The 21263-nt window shown below is 49.6% G+C and overlaps 8 protein-coding genes across 8 annotated transcripts; 4 read left to right on the top strand and 4 right to left on the bottom strand.

Moving 5' to 3' along the window:
- Positions 1-310: 310 nt before the first annotated feature.
- N7496_011285 (sugar porter family MFS transporter) lies at positions 311-2012 on the top strand (the record flags this gene model as incomplete). Its single annotated transcript, XM_056704198.1, has 3 exons — positions 311-407; positions 474-1612; positions 1683-2012. Coding segments are annotated over 3 exons (1566 nt in total), but the record flags the coding sequence as incomplete, so codon positions are not given.
- Positions 2013-2920: 908 nt separating this feature from the next.
- N7496_011284 (RlpA-like double-psi beta-barrel domain-containing protein) lies at positions 2921-3697 on the bottom strand (the record flags this gene model as incomplete). The annotated part of the gene is made up of 1 exon (XM_056704197.1): positions 2921-3697. The coding sequence occupies one exon, from the start codon at positions 3695-3697 to the stop codon at positions 2921-2923; it is 777 nt and encodes a 258-aa protein (XP_056550157.1).
- An 814-nt stretch (positions 3698-4511) lies between these two features.
- Positions 4512-7986, top strand: N7496_011283 (uncharacterized protein; the record flags this gene model as incomplete). The annotated part of the gene is made up of 5 exons (XM_056704196.1): positions 4512-4702; positions 4771-4803; positions 4864-6214; positions 6280-7409; positions 7470-7986. The coding sequence occupies 5 exons, from the start codon at positions 4512-4514 to the stop codon at positions 7984-7986; spliced, it is 3222 nt and encodes a 1073-aa protein (XP_056550156.1).
- A 306-nt stretch (positions 7987-8292) lies between these two features.
- N7496_011282 (SDR family NAD(P)-dependent oxidoreductase) lies at positions 8293-9387 on the top strand (the record flags this gene model as incomplete). The annotated part of the gene is made up of 4 exons (XM_056704195.1): positions 8293-8716; positions 8808-9160; positions 9216-9337; positions 9375-9387. The coding sequence occupies 4 exons, from the start codon at positions 8293-8295 to the stop codon at positions 9385-9387; spliced, it is 912 nt and encodes a 303-aa protein (XP_056550155.1).
- A 185-nt stretch (positions 9388-9572) lies between these two features.
- erg27 lies at positions 9573-10640 on the bottom strand (the record flags this gene model as incomplete). The annotated part of the gene is made up of 1 exon (XM_056704194.1): positions 9573-10640. The coding sequence occupies one exon, from the start codon at positions 10638-10640 to the stop codon at positions 9573-9575; it is 1068 nt and encodes a 355-aa protein (XP_056550154.1).
- Positions 10641-13269: 2629 nt separating this feature from the next.
- N7496_011280 (uncharacterized protein) lies at positions 13270-14476 on the bottom strand (the record flags this gene model as incomplete). Its single annotated transcript, XM_056704193.1, has 2 exons — positions 13270-14269; positions 14319-14476. 2 exons carry the CDS (start codon positions 14474-14476, stop codon positions 13270-13272), a joined length of 1158 nt encoding a protein of 385 aa, XP_056550153.1.
- A 1318-nt stretch (positions 14477-15794) lies between these two features.
- On the top strand, positions 15795-16768 carry N7496_011279 (uncharacterized protein; the record flags this gene model as incomplete). Its single annotated transcript, XM_056704192.1, has 5 exons — positions 15795-15803; positions 15856-16112; positions 16165-16246; positions 16299-16538; positions 16586-16768. The coding sequence occupies 5 exons, from the start codon at positions 15795-15797 to the stop codon at positions 16766-16768; spliced, it is 771 nt and encodes a 256-aa protein (XP_056550152.1).
- Positions 16769-17159: 391 nt separating this feature from the next.
- N7496_011278 (uncharacterized protein) lies at positions 17160-19435 on the bottom strand (the record flags this gene model as incomplete). The annotated part of the gene is made up of 9 exons (XM_056704191.1): positions 17160-17301; positions 17391-17730; positions 17794-18051; positions 18120-18440; positions 18516-18757; positions 18854-18956; positions 19058-19105; positions 19184-19253; positions 19307-19435. The coding sequence occupies 9 exons, from the start codon at positions 19433-19435 to the stop codon at positions 17160-17162; spliced, it is 1653 nt and encodes a 550-aa protein (XP_056550151.1).
- Between the last annotated feature and the right edge of the window lie 1828 nt (positions 19436-21263).

The raw sequence follows: 21263 nt of genomic DNA, 5'->3' as shown, positions 1-21263 counted from the left end.
AAAAACACGACTAGGTACCCTTGCAAGGGTGGTTGCACGGCAAAGAGTGCCACCCGATCTTGGACGGTGCTTAGCAGTAGCCGAACAACGGGTTCGGCTTACTAGTTGATTTCGTTGGTTTAGGTCCGCTAATACCGTTGCAGATAACTTGCTAGTCTCCTTGCCCCCGAATATAAAAGAGGATCCATCCTGGGGTGGAAAGTGCCTTTTCTTTCCCCGGTTTTTTTTCTCCAGGGAACTTGGAAACTTTGCACCTGGCGTGCTTCTTTTTATATTCCGAGTCTTCTTCATATCATTTTGCCACCCCTAGAGAAACCACTCCGCCATCATGGGACAAGAAGGCTTCCTCAAGAATTCGCGAGTGTATATCCTCACCTCGGTTGCCTATATGGGCTCCTTGTTGTTCGGTAGGTCCCAAGAGTCACCACTATAGCTGCTCAATTGCAACCAAGTCTAACATGCCCTTCCTATAGGATATGACACCGGTGTGATGAGCTCAGTCTTGGCCCTGACCAGCTTTAAGACTGATTTCGGCCTCCCTCTCGGCAGCAGCGGTTTCGCCTCGAGCAAGAACTCTGAAGTCTCTTCAAATGTTGTCAGTCTCTTGACTGCTGGTTGTTTCTTCGGTTCCATTGCTGCCGCCTTTATCAATGATCGTCTCGGTCGTAGATACTCGCTCATGATCTTCACCCTGATCTTCCTGGTCGGAGCAGCGATCCAGGTCGGCGCCCACCACGAGATTGGAATGATCTACGGTGGACGTGTCATCGCTGGTCTCGGTATCGGTGGCATGTCCAGTATCACCCCCGTCTTCGTCAGCGAGAACGCTCCCGCTCGATACCGTGGCCGTATCGCTGGTCTTTTCCAGGAGTTCCTCGTCATTGGAAGTACCTTTGCATACTGGTTGGGCTACGGAGTCTCCCTCCGCATGCCTGCCAACACGAAGCAATGGCGTGTCCCCGTCGCTATCCAGCTTATTCCCGGTGGTCTGATGTTCATCGGCCTGTTCTTCCTCAAGGAGTCTTCCCGCTGGCTGATGAAGCAGGGTCGCCGCGAGGAGGCCATTCAGTCATTGGCTTACATCCGAAACGCGTCTGAAGACAGCGAGGAGGTCCAGAAGGAGATTGCTGAGATCTACGCTGCCATTGAGGAGGAGACTGCTCTGACCGAGGGTGTCACCTGGAGGGAGTGCCTGCAGAAGAGCAACCGCTACCGTTTCTTCGTGGCCTTCGTAATGATGTTCTGCCAGCAATTCTCCGGAACCAACTCCATTGGATACTATGCGCCTCAGATCTTCCAGTCGATCGGTATTAGCAGCTCCAACTCGTCGCTGTTCGCCACCGGTATTTACGGAACTGTCAAGATCGTTGCTACCGCTATCTTCTTGTTTATTGGAATTGACCGCTGGGGCCGAAAGCGCAGTTTGATGGGTGGTGCCGCCTGGATGGCCGTGATGATGTTCATCATTGGCGCGGTTCTGGCTACTCACCCTCCTGACACGTCCTCTACCGTCGTCTCCAAGGCTTCCATTGCCATGGTGGCCATGATTTATCTCTACGTTATTGGCTACTCCTTCTCATGGGGACCTACCCCATGGGTGTACCTTGGCGAGGTATGTTTTTTGCTCTTCTTTCCTCGTCCGTTCTCGTGACAATTTTTGCTAATGCCTGTTCGCTCTTCAGATCTTCCCTACTCGTCTGCGCTCATACGGTGTCGGCCTTGGAGCTGCCACTCAGTGGTTGTTCAACTTTGTCATTACCGAGATCACCCCTCACGCCATCCACAGCATTGGCTGGAAGACCTTTATCATGTTTGGTGTCTTCTGCACTGCTAATGGAATCTTCGTCACTTTCTTCGTGAAGGAAACCAAGGGCAAGACCCTGGAAGATATGGACCTGATCTTCGGTTCTATTACCGAGGAACAGCGTCGTGCGGACGTTGAGAACACTTTGCACAAGAACGAGATTCAACATGCAGAGCATGTTGAGGAGGAGACTGCTGATCGCAGATGAGTTGAGATACTTGTCTCTGGAAGTGCAAGATCAATATAATTATAAGACGTCGATGGATGCCGATATGAATAGCTAGTCTATTTGGTAGTAACGTTCAATTTACGATACTATGAGATGTTCACATGAAGTCATAAAGATTTTACTGCCCTGGGAGCTCTCTCCGTAGAAACTATGCGATTCGACACGCAAGGTAGATTGTCTGATTGTATTTGCGCCGTTTGGAATGACAGAGAGCTTAACATACAGGAGTAGCACACACAAGAGGAAAAAGCGCTTAGTATTTTTCCAGTGTCGTATCTAGACCCAAGGTTTATCCTGGTAGCCCCCATCCAATGAAGCGAGGGTTGGGTGTCAAGGAGTAGATGTTCTGTAAGTTTTGTGCGTGCCTCACCACTTTATGATAGAGGAACTCCCACGTGCGGACAGAAAGCCATCACGTAGCGATGGCCTTGACAATCCTGCAGCTCAAATAGACGAACTTTGCTAGCACAGCCGACCTGTCTGCAAATTGAACTCGGCGTGATAAGCGTGAAGAAGATGCAGGTAGGATCGAAGTGATCAAATTTTGGGGGCCTTTGTTGGCATCTTGATGTGCCGGCGATATGAGCGGAGATGAGATGGTAGCACCATGATTTCCCTTGTTGAGAATTCCTGTCCTATCAATCAATGATAGTATTTCCTTCGCTTGCCCTTACAGAGACTGAATTGTCTGGACTTAACAGCCCTTGAGTCACATCTGCCTCATGTGAAATAGTCGCCAGCCCGGCGTTGCGCAAACGAAGAGGCCAATGCTAGTCAAGGGGTACGGTTTATGTCGGGGGCTGCCATTTTTGGGCGAACACAGTTAACCACCACGGAGCCAGTGCCCTGAATGACTTTAATGCATGCATCCAAGACCTCAAAGTCAATCACGAGACGGAAACCGGCGGCGTCTCTAGCCAGGACCACTCGACAGAAACTCGTCCCTGGTCCAGGTCGGCCACCTTCTTGAAGACCGCTTCAGTGACATCCAGATCAGTCACTGCACAGCCAACACAACGATCGACAATCTTGACGTCCACGCTCTCCCCATTGCGACGAAGTCTGATCTTCAGCCCGCAAAGCGGGTTTGCATTGGGATTTGAGCCTGTTGAGGCAGCATCGTACAGGATATGCGATACTGCGCAGATCATATCGGAGTCTGTATTCGTGTAGCCACATGATCCGAGGGCTGGGTTGTAGTAAGTCAGGTCGCCTTCGTAAGGGCCCCCGTTGGCAGTTGGAAGTGGGAGATTTGGATGTCTAGAAAAGTCAGTATCTACCTTGGTATTGATAAGGAGAGGGAGTTCGCTCAGTCCAGGGTTTGCATACTTTTTCCCCACAGTTAAGCCCACGGCAAGGCCAATAATTAGTGCGATCAGTAAAATCCCAGCTCCGATGCCGATGATGAGGAATTTGCGTGATCGCTTCTGTGATGCGAACCAGAGGCCGAGACCACCAGCAGGAAGCCATGTAGAAGGAAGCCATGTCTTCTTGGTAGACGAGGCTGCAGGTTTATCATTTGTCAGACTCGTTTGGCCAGAAGCTGCCTCTTCAGACTCCATTGCTGCAGTGGCAGTTGGGACAGGCTTGCGCTTGGGCATTGAGCCCCAGGAGTCTTGCGCAACCTCTGTGACAGGGGCATTGTTCTCGTTCTCGGAAGACATGTCTGTAGTATTGAATCTCGTATTCCCATCACCGACGACCGTGGGGTTTTTTTGAGGTGGGGAAAGTGAAGACCCTGAGGGAAGAAGCTTCTTTTGTGTTTGGCGATAGGGTCTTCACTTTTCAGGGGCTACTGGCTCTTTTAGCGCCGGACTTCTTCCATAGCGGGCGCGTTTCACAAGCTTGCAGTTTGGTAGTCTTATCCAATAGTTTAGTTCTTTCTGCGATAAACTAATATATGGTAGCTCGGCAAATTTAGCAGTTGTCCTCCCAATTCTGCCTGAAATCCCATTTGATGCCTTCTTCCTATTGCCCGTCCACACAGAGTCGGCTACGTGCATTTTGTCCTCCCATTCGCCGAAAACAAATTCCAGCCCAGTGAAGATCCAATTGTATACACTATTATACAAGCGATCAGTGTCCTGCATCGATAAAATAACCTCAATAGACTAGCGCAACGGAGTCTAAATAGCGAGCCCCAGACGTACGTAATGTGCTCCCCGCAATGGTTCTGAATTGCGCCTCCTAAAAGATAAGGCGGGGGCTCCACCCGAAACGTGGAAATCCCTCGGGAATTGACTCTCTTGCCCCTCGATTCTCCCTATCCTCGTCTTCGCAACCAAGCGACTCTCTACCAGCCATCCGAGGGGGCAACTCGCTTGAATTGCAGTTGCCAGACTAGAAACACCCCGATATCGCCCCTGATCACGTGGTGATGTCCTAACCAGTCCGCGCCTCTTTGTAACAATCACCGCTTTGTGCGTCTGTGGCGGAACTTGGACGCGCGGGCTTGTCGCCGTATGCTAGTCGCCGAAAATGGCTACTCGTACGAGTACATGCGAGTCGGACTCCTCGGACAGTTCCTCGGAGGGCCCATCTCTGTCGCGACGTGGTACTTTTGCATCCAGGGCTACGACCGCTAACGAAAAGAAGACCCTGTGGGGTTGGATCAAGAAAACATGGGAGAGAACGGGCTTGGACCGACCGACCATCTTATTGATGATGAAGTAAGTCTGCACGATTGAGAGTCACAAAGATGCAAAAGTAGTATTGAAGAGTTCTAACATCATCAAAGAGGCGGTCTTGCGCCAGCGATTGCGGTGTCAATGTAAGTTAAATCTATCTCCATACGGTGTTCTCGAGTACACATCATTGACCATCCTTGCAGCTATCAAGCTACCGAGGTGGCAGATGAGTATACGACTCTCGGTTACCTGATGGCCATTGTCTCAATCCTAGGCTTTGCCATCATGCCGAGGGCCAAGTTCATCCAAATGATGATCTTTGACGTGCTGGCCGTCTGTCTTGCATCCTGCTTTGCGCTGTTGACTATGTACTCCAGTGTGAAAGCACGCGAACATACAAGTACCGAAGCTACCAGCCAGTCCTACAATTCATCGGCAGCTGCTGTCAGTGGTGTGTGGCTGTTCTTCCAAATTTGGCTTGTGCATACATTCCGTGCCAAATACCCTCAGTTCCAATTCCCTGTCATCATCTACGCCATTTTCGCCAACGTCTCATCCGTCTATGCACCCCAGATGGCCAACATGGCAGCTGCAATCAAACTGGTAGAACAGCTGCTAAGGACATTCCTCACTGGTTTGGCTATTTCCACAGTTGTCTCGCTCTTCATCCTCCCCATGACGTCACGCAAGGCCGTTCTTAAGCAGATGGCAGGCTACATTGGAGGCCTCCGCTCTGCATTGGGAGCACACGCAATCTATTTTGAAACTTTAGAAAGTGACGACATGTTCGGTCGGGCTGAAACATACGATGATTCGCGCGAGAAGTTTGGCAAGAAGGGCAAAGTCTACAGTCCCGAGGCTGAGGACATTCGGGCTGCGATCCGGCAAATCACAGAGCTGCATGCAAAATTGCATGGAGATCTGTCATTTGCGAAGAGAGAATTCGCGCTTGGTAAACTGGGTCCGGATGATCTCCAATTGATCTTTCGACACCTTCGACAGATCATGATTCCCGTGGTGGGGTTGAGCTTCGTTGTGGATATCTTCCAGAGGTTGTCTGATTACAACAGATGGAATGCGCCGCTCGACCCAAATGCTGAAACGGTGCCTGAAGAGATTCGTTCTCGTGCTGTGCGCGACTGGAATGACATTATGCGCGCTGTGCACGATCCTTTTGCGGAGATGATTCAGACCATCGACGAGGGATTACTACATAGCTCGTATGTCTTCCAGCTATCGAAGCCGCCCAAGAAGACAGCATCTGCAGCACCTACGAATAGTGAAGCCGGTGAAGAGGCGAAAGATGTGGAAGCCTCGGCGGGCAACAGCGCGCCCGGGGAGAAGGGCTTTACGGCTCATTTTGAGAAGAAGCTCGGCGAATTCCGAGGTGCGAAGCGTATCGCTCTTCAGACTTGGGCCGAGGAGAAGGGAATCAAACTGCCACCCGACTTTTTTGATCACCCTTCCTCTGTCGGTAGTCTGAAGGGCGATTTCTTTTCGGCGTCTGCTTCATTCCAGGACCGCAGTCGTCGACAGCTTTACCTCTTCCTCTACGTGCGTCTTATTACACTTCATTCCAGTCCAATATCATGGAGCCGATGCTGACTATGTACCCCTAGATGGAACAACTGCTTTATTCGACTGGGAAAACGGTGCTTGAGTTTGTCCGATTCGCTGACGATGTCGCCGCCAAGGGGAAACTGTCGCGAACTAGACTCATCATTCCTGGTTCTAAGCGCATGATCAAATGGGCAAAGAGCTGGCTCAAGGCCGAGGACAGTCATGAAGATGATAACATGGGCGATGTACACGCGCAAAACAGCAGCCTTGAGCTTGGTGAGGCATATAAACACCGTAAAGACCCTGAGCATCTCCCGCCTAACACAATGTTCGAAAAACTCGGTGACAAGGTCCGGGTGATCCCGTGGTTTTTCCGCTCGTTCGAATCGACCTACGGGTTCCGAGTCGCATGTGCAACTATGACTATCGCAGTTGTAGCTCTTCTACACGATACGCAGTCCTTCTTCACCAAACAACGCCTTGTGTGGGCCATGATCATGGTGAATCTCAGCATGTCACCAACTTCTGGACAAAGCATCTTTAGCTTCGTACTACGAATTGCAGGTACAAGTATTGCTATGGTGGCAAGTCTCTTGGTATGGTATATACCCGATCAAAAGACTCCTGGCGTCATTGTATTCCTCTTCATCTTCGTCTCTTGTGCATTCTACGTCCCCATCAAGATCTTCCGTTTCCGAGTCATTGGAATCATCAGCATCGTCACTACGACCATGATCATTGGATACGAGCTCCAAGTCCGCAAGGTGGGTGAGAAAGTTGCAACCTCCAATGGACAGCCTTACTATCCGATCTATCTGCTGGCGCCGTATCGTCTGGCCACTGTCAGTGGAGGTATTGCGGTCGCGTTCCTCTGGACGTTCTTCCCGTATCCCATCTCGGAACACTCTGTTCTTCGTCAAAGTCTGGGGGCATCGTTGTACCTCCTAGCCAACTACTATTCCATCATTCATGAGACTATTTCTGCTCGCATGCGTGGAGACGAGGGAGACATCACCCTCAAGAGTTCTGCAGGTCGAAAACTGGAGAAGGCTCGACACAAGGTGTTTTCGAAACAGATGTTGATGTTGAATGGTCTTCGAACCTACTCGGAATTCCTTAAGTGGGAGGTTCCCATTGGTGGCCGATTCCCGAAGAAGCAATACGACTCGATCATTGTTTGTGTTGAAAAGTGTGTTGCCCCTGAAATTTCATTCCATCTAATGTTTGCTTACTGACTTCTCGTCTATAGTATCGTGAGTTACCTCAGTTTACTCGGATACGCATCCGATACATTGATGCGCCTCGGAGACAACGAAGACGACGAGACGGGGTCGGCTTGGATGCACGACTTCCGACGGCTTGTGGGCACTGCCAATGTCACCACGCACGAGGTCACATCCCTGCTGTGTCTCTTGTCAGCTAGTATCACCAACCGGCAACCTCTCCCTCCGTACCTCAAAGCTCCTCGGCCATATAGCTTCTCCAAGCGACTCGAGGCACTCGACAGCGACATTCTAAGCATCAAGCACATCGCCGAGCCCGGCTTTGCAGCATTCGCAGTGTTGCAGATTTCAACTCGCTGCATTGTCGGTGACGTTGAAAGACTGATGCGGCATGTAAAAGGTCTAGTTGGAGAATTGGACTTTTCGTTCCATGCTGTGAGCACGATGGATGCGAGAATTGCCGAGTCAAGATATACCTCGCGTGCGCCGTCGAGAGTTAGTGTCAACGAGATTCAGGCTGCTGATCGGGAGAAGAAGGACTAAAGGAGGGTGTTTGTTTCTCGATGTATATACCGAACCTCTTGGGGTGGTCCTTAGTTAATTGCACTTACGTATTACTTTTTCATCTCCAACCTAAGCATGAAAAGCATCCCTCGCAGCTACTTAACAACCCCTCATTGCTTACAGGAACATGATTGTTAGAGCTTAGTAGATGTCGCAACCGGCGAGAACCCCGCAGTTTTTTTCTCCACACCCTCAGGTGATCTCGGCCGGGGTATATAAGCTTTCTACCGAGAACTAAATGGCGACACGACGTAAACAAACAGCAACACAAGTAAACCGCTCAAAATGTCTCAAATCGAAATCAACCCCAGCATCCTATCCCAATCCGCAAACAAAACCGTCTTAATAACAGGTGCAGCTCGCGGGATCGGTGCTGCAACAGCAGCACTATTCAATCACCACGGAGCAAACGTAGTAATCGCAGACCTGGCCCAGTTCCAAGAGACAGCTGAACGCCTGATAGCTTCAATTTTCACAAATCCGCAGCGTGCGATTTTTGTCCCTGGAAATATCGTGGACTGGGCGCAGTTGACGTCTTGTTTCAAGGCTGCCGTTGAGATGTTTGGGGGTATTGACGTTGTCGTTGCGAATGCGGGGATTATGGAGTCGAGTCCCGTTCTAGATATGGATGTCGATGAGAATGGGGATTTAAAAGAGAATACCGATGCTGAGAGGGTTATTGATGTTAACTTGAAGGGGACATTGAATAGTATGCTCGCCTTTCTTTCTTCCACTGCTTTTCTTCAGCTTCATACTTGGATAACGTGATGGTTGATATTGACCAAGCATTTCTGGAACAGCACTTCGACTAGGGCTCTTTTACATGAAACAACCCAGCAAGGAGACATCGACACCTTTTAAATCAATAGTTTTGATAGGGTCAACATCGAGTTACTTTGGCGGCACTGGAGTAACGGCGTACATTGCCTCAAAGCACGGCGTGCTAGGCCTTCTCCGTGCATCCCAATCTACAGCTCAGGAGCTCGGAGTCCGGGTAAATGGCATTGCGCCCTTCCTAACCCCGACACATATCACGGCTGGATTTGCGCAAAGATGGAAAGATCAGGGTCTCGAGGCGAATACGCCCGAGCGTGTAGCAGAAGCTATCGCGTTGGTTGCTTTGGACGAGAGCCGACAGGGGCAGTGTCTCTTGGTAAGGCTTGAAGCTCCCACGAGGAATTGACCAAGCTAACTATATGGACTAACAGGTTGCGGGAAGGTATCTCCAGGAACTTGAGTCGCCCAGAATGAAGCTGCTGCCTGAGTGGATTGGAGAAGAAGTTGCAGAATTTATGGGGCGCGCTATGCAGTTTTTTGTCAGTATTGGAGGGTATGTGCTTCCGAAGAAGTACTAATATTCCAATTAGATGCAAATTATAGGCAATTCAAAGCTAGCAAGATATTTACACGTGGGTGTCTTTGACGAGGACACTTATGTACATTGAAACAGACTGAAAACATCAACAAAACACCAGCCCTGAGTAACAAGTAATTGTAAAAATGGACAAAGAAAACACAGCAAACGCTCCTATCAGCTTTTCTATATCATAACTCCTCATGCGACATTAAATCGGATTCATCATATTCGCGCTCGGTACCGCAGGCTCTGTGACGGCACCGCTCGAAGGGACGGGTGTAGGCTTGGTGACAGGGATAGGGGAGACGGTAGTTGGGACACTGATATCCAGATGTGATGGACTGCGACTACTCCGGCTTTGAGATTGGTCGCCTCGAGAAACGGTGCTTCCAGCTGTACTGCTGCCAGACTTTCCGCCGCGCTTGACCATCTTGCCTAGCACACCGACGATCTCGGCAGCATCTTCGAAGCTTTCGTCGTCCATGCCTTCTTGAGCGTTGTATACATCCGCAATGGCGCGTTTTGCGAGGCGGCGCGACGCGATTGGGTCTTGTAGGCAGTCATAGAGGTATGCGGCATACTCCATCTTGACGGAGAGACGGAGGGGGTGTGAGCCTGGAAGTAGTTTGTCTGCGAGCATGGCGGCGTGATTGAAACATGCTGTGGCGGTAGTCGTATAGTCCAGGGGGGGAAGGAGGAATGAAGTAGCCGTTTGTGGCGGTTGGACCGGTGCTAAACCCGGAGGCCGAGATGTTTTCTTGCCTTGTTTAGCCGCCAATCCATCCAGCGCTGTCAACGAATCCGGATTATAGATCGAGTCGCGCTTCATTTCGGCTGGCGGCTCGGCATCGGGTGGTATGATGACGGGCCGGTTGTAAAAGAGCACGAAAATGTGATAGAACGAGGCGCGGAGTTTGTATGATAGCACCTTCAATTCGACAAATGCGGTTACCATAGGTAAGACGTAATGTTCCAAGATGACTAGGCCTTCACGCGACAGCCATATAATGTGGTGGTAGAGCTGAAGCGATTTTGTTTCGCGTGTGACATCTAATCGACGGAGGCGGCGGGCACGAATGAGTTTCTTCGAAAGCATCACCGACACCCCGAGTACTCTATAGAGCATGGCCGACAAGCATGGGTTTTCGAGGGCTGTCCCGGCCGCGAAATTGCCCAAGGCCTTCTGATCCACCTCGGAGGAGGCCATCCATAAATCGATAGCTGGACAATCTGAATCATCCAGGTCAGACAGGTCAGCCATATGGTCAAGATCCATTTTTGGTTGGTCTTGGTTATGCATGTTTTTCGAGGCTATCATCCAAACAGAAAATCAAGTTCATAGAAGGGGAGAATGTTGCACCTGGGACTCGTAGGAATCATGGAGAAAAGAAAAAAAAGGGAAGAAAGCAGGTCACAGAAAGCGAGGCGAATAAACAAAGAAAGAGAAGCAATAAAGGGAAACTCACCTTACTAGCGCGCGCAAACGATACCAAAGAACTTCAAACGGCCTTCAAACGCAGCGGCTGCAGCATACTCCGAGGCGCGTACCTCCCCCGCGAACCAATCGACCTCGAGCGATCTCGGCGCTTCGGTAGATCTCAAAGAAACTGATCTGACTGATCTCAAGGTGCAAGGCTTGAGCGCACACAATTCACGCACCTTTTCCCGAGCTAGCGAAATTCTGTCCTGCAGCGAGGTCCAGGAGAAAGCACGAGGAACCACAGAACTGTCTTCTTTCAGGGCCCCAGCCTCGATGGGTATATTTTCCTTCCAGCTTTGACAAGCCTTTCACTCCACCACGAGACCTCCTCAAATCAACCGTGAAATATGACCAAATACAGACCGCGTTGAGTGTTCTGTAGATCGGTGGGCGCTATCCTCGGTTCAACCACTCGGATCGGATGTATCGCAGCAGTTGCGCAACAGCTAACAACGCAAGGCACGGTCGGAGGCAGGGAAAAGGGGGCACTCGTGGTTTATTAGGAGGCAGGCTCGACGCATCGTGTGGTACGCTCGATAGGGAGGCGCGAGGCCGGCGATGCTCGTTGCCAACGCACAATCTGATTGTGCGGGGAAGAATCGCAGGCACAATCTGAACAGCTTCGGGACGGGGGAGTTGGAGTTAGTCTAAGACAATCGCCAGCAGCAGGTTCACAGCGACATAGACTCGCGAGACAATGGCTAGGGGGTCGATTTAGCGAAAAAAGCCTGTGCTTTTTTCTTTAAATGAATATTGACCGCACGCAAGGACGAAGCCTCTGCACGGATTTCCCCCTGATATGACGCATGGGAGCGAGATACCGGGGCGGGCTGGATTCGGGCAGCTAGAAGAGTGATAGAATTCGTAGTATCGTACTGTCGTAATATCATGACCAAATATAGAGTCGAAAGAGTCACTAATGGAGACTACTTTTGCTGTGTATAGATACAGCAGATACAGTAGGGTAATTATCATTACTAGTCGCGCCCGTTCCTCGAAGTAGTCCCACCAGCGACGAATTTCACGAGTAACATGAACACACGGCAGCATTATTCTGCGTTGGACCTTGAATCTTCAAATTGAGACTCTAGTTTACCAAAATCAACTTCCTAGTGTAGCTGATGAACTCCCAAGCGATGTACTTTGTGGTCGATTGTACTTCGTACTGTACCCAAATCCATTTCCCAGCCTCTTTTTCGCCCCAATCTTAGGTTGGTGTGTCTAGGCGCAATCAAGCGATTGCTGCGTTGTCTTGCAGCAGCCATGCATGAGTAATTCAGCGAGTGAATCGCCTTATGGTATAAGTGTACTGTAATAAACGAAACAATCCCAATTTCCGATGGCGCGCTACGTGGCAGCGGCTCATGACCAGGATTCCGGTCGTCGCCTCATTTGAGCGCCCAATTGGCGCCGTGCCAGCTCACTGGTTAAATACAGAAAGGTTTCCGAGGACCAGGTTAACCAGAGAGAGCCTAAGGACGAAAGATCCGGGGGGTGAAAAAAAGCACGGACTGCCAGCGTGGCAGTGGCTGGTCGCTTTAGTACTCGGGGCGGGAGTAGCGTGTACGAGGATCGCGAGTACCCCTGCACACTGCTGGTCAATCGTGAATGCGGTCGAGATGCCAATTCGCCTATCCTATTAGACAGCTATCGAGTCTACCGGATGTTCTGCAGTGACATGTTCAAGTCTCAGACCTGTCACTCGATGCTAAGGTTCATTTGATTGTCGATGATCGGCTAGGAGGCAAAAGTTCACTGGGGCCCACAGGATCTGAGCGACTTGGCCATTGTGTACCGCGAACTTGGCGGCCTAGTAGTACACCGCCAGAATGATGTCGAGTCCCCATGGTGGCCGTTAGCACTGGCAAATTTTGCCATTTCTTACTATGACCTAATTATTTCGATCTTGATGGTTCTATGGCCCTTGAAAAGTCATCCTCCCACCATTCCTAGCAGAGTGTATGATGATTCGATTGCCCTTTGGTGCTAAAAGAACGAGGGAAAGGCATAATCGAGACGAATGAGGGCACGGGGGGCCCACAGCGAACCGCTTAAGAGAACTTTGATTCTAGCTACCATGAGGGTCAAGTAACTATACATACAGCCTTCTCAGTCTTGACTTGCTGACTGGTCTCATTGAGTTTGGGCATTATCTACGCTGAGTGGTCGTGGCGAGGAAACTGTCTTCACGTCATATGACCTTAAAGCCGCCTTCTCAATACACACTTCACGAGGTGATGTGTGTGCTTATAACGGGGAACGGAACCAAAGAGCACCGTACGAATGGACAATAGGAATATTGTTTTGAACAAAGTCAAGACTATTTGCCGCTTTGGTGCGACAGCGGCATTCTCCTATCAGAAGACCCAATCAAAGACTAACAGGGCAAAAAAGAGCAGAGGCAATGGAACTTCTGTAAAAATTATCAGGAAGCTCGACGAGTGACCTCCATAGGAAGGTCGCCGGGGTTGGAGTTGAATCTTTCCTGTGTCTCGAGTTGAAATCCTTCCTCGACCTTACAATCAAAGAACTTGAAAATTGTAGCAATCACCACAGTTTGCTCAAAATACGCAATGTTGCGGCCAATACAGGCACGAGGACCAGTGCTAAAGGGCAAATGATTGGTCATCATCTTCTTCTTCTCTCCCGCATCCTCAGTAAGCCAGCGATCGGCGTTATACTGGGTGGCATTCTTGAAGACATTCTCATCTCGTAGAAGCGAGTATGTTGGTACCGAAACTATCACTCCTTCCTGAACGAACTTTCCTGCGATCTCTCTCCCACCAGCTGGGACTATTCGTGGGAGACCAAAAGAGCTAGCCGGGCGAACACGGAGTGGCTCTTCAATACAAGCACGAAGGTATGGCAACCTCGACATAACGTCGTACGCAGGGATTTCGTTTCTGGGGGCTGCAGAGTCAATCTCCTCGCGCAGCTTTTGGAGCACCACTGGGTGGGTATAGAGTAGGAAGATAGTGTTGGTCATTGCCGCTGTCGTTGTTTCGGTTCCGGCATTCATCATCGAGGAGCATTCGGACATAATTTCGCCAAAAGGCACATTCAACGCCTGGCCTTTGTTATCCTGCAGCATACGCGTGAAAAGATCGTCTTCAGGATCCGGGTTGGCCATTCGCTTCTTCGTGTTGTGGTACACAATGTTCTCCCAATCCACTCCTTTCTTCTTGTACGAGTGGTGCTTTGCTAATCTTTTGGCAACGGGCAGAATGTGTGAAAAGATAGCAAGGAGATTGTTAATCATCGTCGCGTTAAGGAGTGAGTCAATGAATGGAACGCGGTAGATTTTCCCCTCTCGAGACTCGGCATCGAGCATGTCATTCCCACGGTCAAAACAGCCGAGTTTATGCCCGTAGAGGAGTTGGCCAAAAGATCGGTCAACATATAATTCAAAACGCGGCACATGTTGACTATTTTATGATCTTTTTCATGTCGGTCGAGAAGACCCATGAAGATGACAGATTCTCGCGTAGCACCGGTTCAAAAGCAACGACTGTCTTGGCCGCAAAAGTGTGCGCAAACATCTTGCGTTTCGCTTGATGCTCCACCTTGTCGCGCGCATCAGCGAGGTTTCGATGAGGCCCAGCAGCCGCATCATACCACTCGGCTTTACGCATGTTGGCTCCATGTCCGTATATCTGTTGATGTGCCCTCGGGTCGAGAATAGAGGGGTGATTTGGTGCAATTCGAACATGGGCTCCCAATTTTCTGTGTGCCGCATCTACCGCGGCGTAATGTTCCCATTGAATGTTGTGCCATGCTCTCCACAAGTGTGTGATGCCTGCGATGAAGGCTGTTGGGTTCTGTCATAGCCCTTTCGGATCCAACAAGTAACGGACCACAGGGGAAAGTATGACCCCGAGAGCTAATAGCCTTATGTAGGAGGAATAAGAGTGACAATCATTATATTGGAAGCCTTTCTTCTCCTTGTAGAGACGAAGATCGATCAATAATGTACTGTAGTAGAGGGACAAATTTTGGTCGGTACTAGAATTCATTTATATCTCGATATTTTATCCTGAGCTCCTCGTAACAGTCACACCTGGAAAAGAAATAAAGCATTGCGATATTGAACTCTACACATGCATGCCTTCCGTGATGTATCCAGACAATCTCGCCTGTTGTTGTGAAGCCGACCAAACCTGGCAGCGGTGTTCCCTTCCTAAAGGGGCAACAGCCGTATGCCTTTGCATTCAAAGCTCCAACGCTGCTCAGAAACTCTTGGGCGCGCGAAACGCCTGAAGAACTAGCCGCGTCAACCAGAATATGTTTGATGGTATGAATACCGCGGGTTGCGGGATCGATCAGGAGGTCCTTTGTAAACGTCTGGGCGATTCCTCCAGTAGCTAACTGTACTCCAATTAGATCAATCTGCCCGGAAGTTGGATACGTCAACCTTACCGAGAATTTCCCATCGGATGGTTTTTGGAGCCATGACGAGATGAATGATTCACGCAGGTGGTGGGGGGAAATAATTTAAAGAAATATAGCGGCCAGTTCTCAGATTTTTGAGGACTATGACTCGCTCCTCTAGCTGGGGAAGATATATAGAGCAGCCCATCTAGACAAATCAAGATTCCGGATGCTAGAGATCTTCCTCTTTCGGAACTTATGCCAATTTGGCATGTTAATCCCATGTTGGTAGTTTCCCCGAGAAGTGTGCAGAAACATCCCCCTGCGTAACCAGACAGTACTTGGGCTTCATCTGTACGCGATTCGCGGATTTCCTTTTGGGGAAATGTTCCGCTACAGCAGGTTTGAAGAATGAAACGGAGATGACGGTTACCAAAATTCTCTATCGGAATAAGGCAACCACTGGTCCCAAAGCGTGCTTTAATAGTTCTTGACACTATATTTAACTTATAAATATGGTCAAGTCCCAGCCTAGATCCCTAAGGTCGCAACGACGCGTACAAAGTCTCTCACGATTTCAGCATGGATCAAGTAAGCTAATTCTTTGCAAATTGCTTTTTTTATCTATACTGACGAGCCCAAGTTTTCACTCAAGGGCAACACTGCCGTTATTACCGGCGGGGCGCGTGGGTTGGGCTTCGCTTTCGCTGAAGCGCTTGCTGAAGCCGGTGCGAACATCACCATTCTGGACATCGGTACTCCTCAACTCGGCTCCCTGCAGACTCTGGCTATGAAACACTCCGTAAAACTGGAAGCGTACAAGGTTGACGTTACCTCAAGAGAGCAAGTAAACCAGGTCGTTGAAACCATCGAAAAAGAGTTTGGCAGTGTGGACGTCAAGTAAGCTATCAGTAAAGTTCTCTCTGACTCAAAGACTAATCCTTGTCCTCAGCATTAACGCCGCTGGTGTGGTTACTGACGAGCCCTTCCTCACTACTTCCGACAAAGATTTGAGCTCCATATTCAATGCCAATGTAAGTAACAGCTTCTGTGTTCACCGAACTTAAGCTTACTCGATTAATATAGTTCGTGGGCTCTTTCCTCGTTGCCCAGGCATGTGCCAATGCTATGGTTAGAAAGTGGGAGAAAATTGACAAGCCGAAACCACAGGATGCTCCTCTAATTGGCTCTATCATCTTAATCTCATCTGTTGCGACGCATATCAGCACGATGGCTCAGCAAATTAGTTGCTACACCGTATCCAAGGCGGCAGTTCGTGGCCTTGTAAAGCCCTTTGCCATGGAGCTGGCACAGTATGGAATCCGAGTGAATTCCTCTCCCCTGGCTCCACCCGAACCGACATGATGAGACAGGTTGAAAAAACTTTCCCAGACCTTCTGAAGCAGTTCAACCAGGAGTCAATGTTTGGAAGGGTGGGTGAGCCTGATGAACTCAAGCCAGCTATCCTTTATCTCGCTGCAAGCACTTGGACAACTGGACAGGACCTACTTGTTGATGGTGGTGTGAGCTCCTGGAAGCACCGAGGCAATTGGTAGGACAAAAGAATTTAGTCAAGAGACAATCTTCAATCACAAGAGCACTATTTCACTGCGACTTGTATTTAGTTTTCAAAGTAGAAACAATTCCTGGTAGTAATATTTAGGTCTTGATATACTAGGTCGCTTCTTTAGCTTGGTTGAGTCGCATGGGAAGAGAATCTTACAGTCTGTCTCACGTAGAATCAGCTAATGAAATAACACTAGTAAGTGAATATAGTTCACCCCGTGGTATAATGTGAATTGTTGTAGGAAGTTAAATATTAGAACAATTATGACAAAGTACCCTGACAATCAATTCCCTTCAGCACTCTCCCCGCCGCAAGAGCTCCTCGCAACTGAGGCCTCGTACTCAAAGTGTTCGATTCAATGTGAACGAATAATTTTGAGATTACGCATCGGCATCAATCTTCTCAGTGACAGTGCCATCCTGCTGCACAACGACCTTGTCCAGGCTGAGAGAAGCCTTGACGGGGTTGGGCTGCTGGTAGACCCACTCCAGCTCCTCGAGGGTACGGCCTTGGGACTCGACACTGAACCAGTAAAAGTTAGTATTCAGATGATTTCTTTTTTATAGCATCAGGCAAAAATAGTGCCAGGGGATATAAAATGATAGACATACCAGAACAGCCACCAGAACACGACCTCGAGGAGATCCCAACCGACGAAGATCCAGAAGTAGTTGGTGGAAATGTTGCCAAGACCGATGGGAGAGGCGAACTGACTGATGAAACTGATGGAGCTGACCATGAAGCCAGACAGGGCAAGACCCTTGGCACGAGTGGTAGTCTCCAGAGCTTCAGCGGGGACGACACCCTGCAGAGGAGTGTAGGTGAAGGAGAACACGACGTTGAAGAGGTAGTAGAACGCCAAGGCAGCCTGACCCTTAGTCTTGCTAATGGTTCCGGTCTGAGCAATGGGGAGGGAGACGGCGGCGTTGATGGCCATAGTAATAGCACAGGCTATTTTCAAGGTTGGTTAGCTGAAAGATCGAGCAGGCAATATACACAGGACTAGGAACTCACCCAAAGTTCCGTAGATGAGGACTGGACGACGAGGCATCTTGTCAGTCAAGCAGACAGCAATACCTGCGCCAACGGCAGACACAATCGAGTTGACAATGTTCAGCAGCAGCTGGGTAGAGCTGGACTTGTATCCGAGAATGTTGAAGATGGTCGAGTTGAAGTAACCGAGACCGTTGCCGGACCACTGGCCAAACACGGAGATCATGATGACTTGGGCGAAGCGCCAGCGACCGCTGTGAGTTGTGACGAAAGGACGGTCTGTTGATTTTCAATCAGTTTCCTGAAATCCTAGAATGGGTTGAAATCGGGATCAGGGCACGACTTACAATCCCACCATCTCTTGTCAATACCGTCAATGCGAATACCCTCCTTCATCTCCTCAATTTCCAGGCGAACGAGACGAGCGCTGGGGTCACCGTTACCGTGGTACTTGACCAAGAAAGCAGTTGCCTCCTCCTCTCGGCCTTGAGCGAGCAGCCAACGGGGTGACTCGGGAATGAACCACACAGAGAAAATGACCAGAACACAAGCGAAGCACTGGCAAATGAAGGGAATACGCCACTGCCAGTCAGTAGTCATGAAGTTGGTACCGTAAGTGATCAGAGCGGCGGGAATACTGCCTCCAAACCAACCGCAGTTGTAGAAACCTAGTTATCATCAGTATTTGAGGCTGAAAATGACAGGGTTCGTTTCAATAACAGCAGGAGAAGAGATATACTGACCGACGGCACGGCCACGCCAGTGGGGTGGAGCAATCTCAACAGCGTAGGCGGGCGCAGACACGACCATAACTTGAATGCCAACACCGAGGATGAAACGACCGACAACGAATTGAGCCAGAGTCTTTCCAGATGCGATGATAATCGAGCCGATAATGATAATCCATGCACCGGTAAACATACACTTTCGGCGACCCAGTTTATCGGAGATAACCGCACTAACTGGGGTTGCAACAATGGAGCCACTAATAAAAAAACCAGAATTGTGAGTCACAGATACTGAAAATGGGTTGGAAAGTGCAATAAGCTCTTGGAATAGTAGTTGCAAGATTGGAACTCACACTGTGTAGAGCGAGGTAACGACCGAGACCTTCTCACCGGTCAGACCGGTGTGGAATACATTCTGGTACTGGTCCATGGCGAGGACGGATCCCATCAGCGAGCCTGTTTGTTGTTAGAGTCTCGCTCTTCAATCCACATTCAAATTCCCATCTAATTGGAGCTCGGTTCAAGCTCGGTATTAAAAGAAGGTTGTGTAGACGTACCATCATAACCGTTGGCGCAGGCGCAGAGGAAGGCGACAAAGATGCAGACTGGGGAAGTTGCAAAATGTTAGATACTTGTTATCTTGTTGTTGCATAAAGTGGACTAGTCGTTTTCCGAATACTCACAATAGAGGTGGATCGAATTCTTGCTCCATCGCTCAATCTTGGTCTCCTCGATAGCTGCGAACAATTCGGCCTACGTTCGGTCAGATCCTAAATAGCTTCAAAGGGAGGGATGCCCAAGCTCACATTGTGAACCTCCTTGGTCTTCGCGCCAGCAATCTTAGCCGTTTCACCATACCCCGGAATAACGTGAGCAGTATCCTCGACGGCAGTCGAGATGCCATGGACTTCCTCGGGGGCCTGTTTCTCCGACATGATTGTTTAGTGTGCAGCGGATACCTCCGGCTGGGCCAATGGTGATTCCGGTTTGCGAAGTGATACACGGTATAAGGCTCTGTAGACGGTGGGGAAACATGAGACTTATATACCACGCAATCGGTTTGAAAACCAATCTGACAGGGTCCAATCTCTAGGCGGAGGCTAATCAAATTTGGGGTCTTGCGGAGACCCTACAACCTTGTGACCCCGGATCCCGTCAGCACCTAGAGACCCTGGGGTGTGGCGTGCACGAGCAGCTCCGTATCCTGATTGGAATCGGGGGATTCCCCAGTGAGTCCAGACATCTCCAGGTCACAGACAGGAGTCGAGGATCGTCCAAAAAGAATCAGGACATGGTTTCTGGGGTATCGGCCCTACCTCCCGCGGAAGCTATGAACTCTAGAGAATGATTGGTTCGGTACCACAGGGCAGTGGGCACCCCTATAATATTTCCTCCTCGGGCTACCAATGTATTTCATAATGGGAAATGATTCCAGCATTTCACTTTGTGTTGATTAGAATCCTGGCTCAATTCGGGTTAGTGCACGAGGGAATGCCCGTTTCATCTCATGCCCGCGTTCCCCATTCTAGAAAGCCATCATTCCTACGAGGTTTAGGTGTCCTTACATCTTCATGATTATGTTGAACAATTCATTCAACTCGACCGGCCTAGATTATTATTCTGATGTCTTTGGTCCCTAATGGTCCCGAATCGAAGCTCTTCCACTCGGCTGCGCAAGAAGCGCACTGTGCGTGAAGCCAAGCGCGGAGTGTCTCTCCGTGCTTAATTCTACACGGGTCCGCCCCCACAAACCGCTAGACCCGTTCTCGACTGCCAAGTCCATCTCGCTTTGGCTGGTTGCTCCCTCGGACAAGGGGCTTTCTCGGACAGGGCTGCTTGTTCAATTTCGGCCCGAGAGCTCATATTCATCTTAAACTTCGTTCACGAGGCTTTTTGTTAAGCTCGGGTCCTTGACGCATTCGAACCGCTAATCTTTGAAGCCATTCAATATACCTCCGTATGTATTCATTCAAAATGCCGTAAAACGAAGATGACCTAGGTCATGTCTACCGTTCTTGAACTATTTTATCACTAATAGCACAACGACTAGTAGAATGTCAGCAGCTGAGAGCTCCAACATACCTACTATAGCTGAATACTGGTCTTGACCCGCAAATATGGACGGACAGTCCCGACACATGCCTAAACCTAGAAACTTAGCGAGTGAGGGTCATGCGTGAGCATGTCCACATTCTTAGCGCTCGCCATGTGCCAAGAGTTTTGGTATGTTCCGCTAGCTAGCCCAAGTTCGCTCAAGCAACCTTCGAAAGCTCCCGGGTCGACCAGTCGTTTTTTGTGTCAATTTAAAAACAAATAATCTTAGTAAACTTGGGCAATAGACAACGTTCTTGGCAAAATTGCTGCCCACTTGACAGGCTGACAGACGTATGGTAAGAGGTCTAGAGAGTCGGATGGATTCGGCTAGGATGACCAGAATCAGCAAGGCATCAGGCCGAAGTCCGCCTCTCTATACCATAACGCATGGTCGCCGATTTCCGGAACCACTCAAGCAGCTATAATTCTCGAGAGATGTGAGGCACGAATTACTGATCAAAGACCCACGAAATTTGGTGGCGGATCATTGACTCATTGGTGCCGAATAGACTACTAGAAGCGAGGTGGCGAGCAGAGACCGAATCATCTGCCGAGGTTGTGCTGGATAGATCATCCCATCCGTACGATCAAAGGCAGGAACTCTATAACTCGGCCCCTGAGGCTCAGATATTCGGATATAGCTTGAATAGACACGTAAATGATGTATAA

Source organism: Penicillium cataractarum (genome assembly GCF_028827025.1).
Source record: "Penicillium cataractarum strain IBT 29864 chromosome Unknown utg000009l, whole genome shotgun sequence".
NCBI lineage: Eukaryota > Fungi > Ascomycota > Eurotiomycetes > Eurotiales > Aspergillaceae > Penicillium > Penicillium cataractarum.
This window is presented reverse-complemented; position numbering and strand designations above follow the sequence as displayed.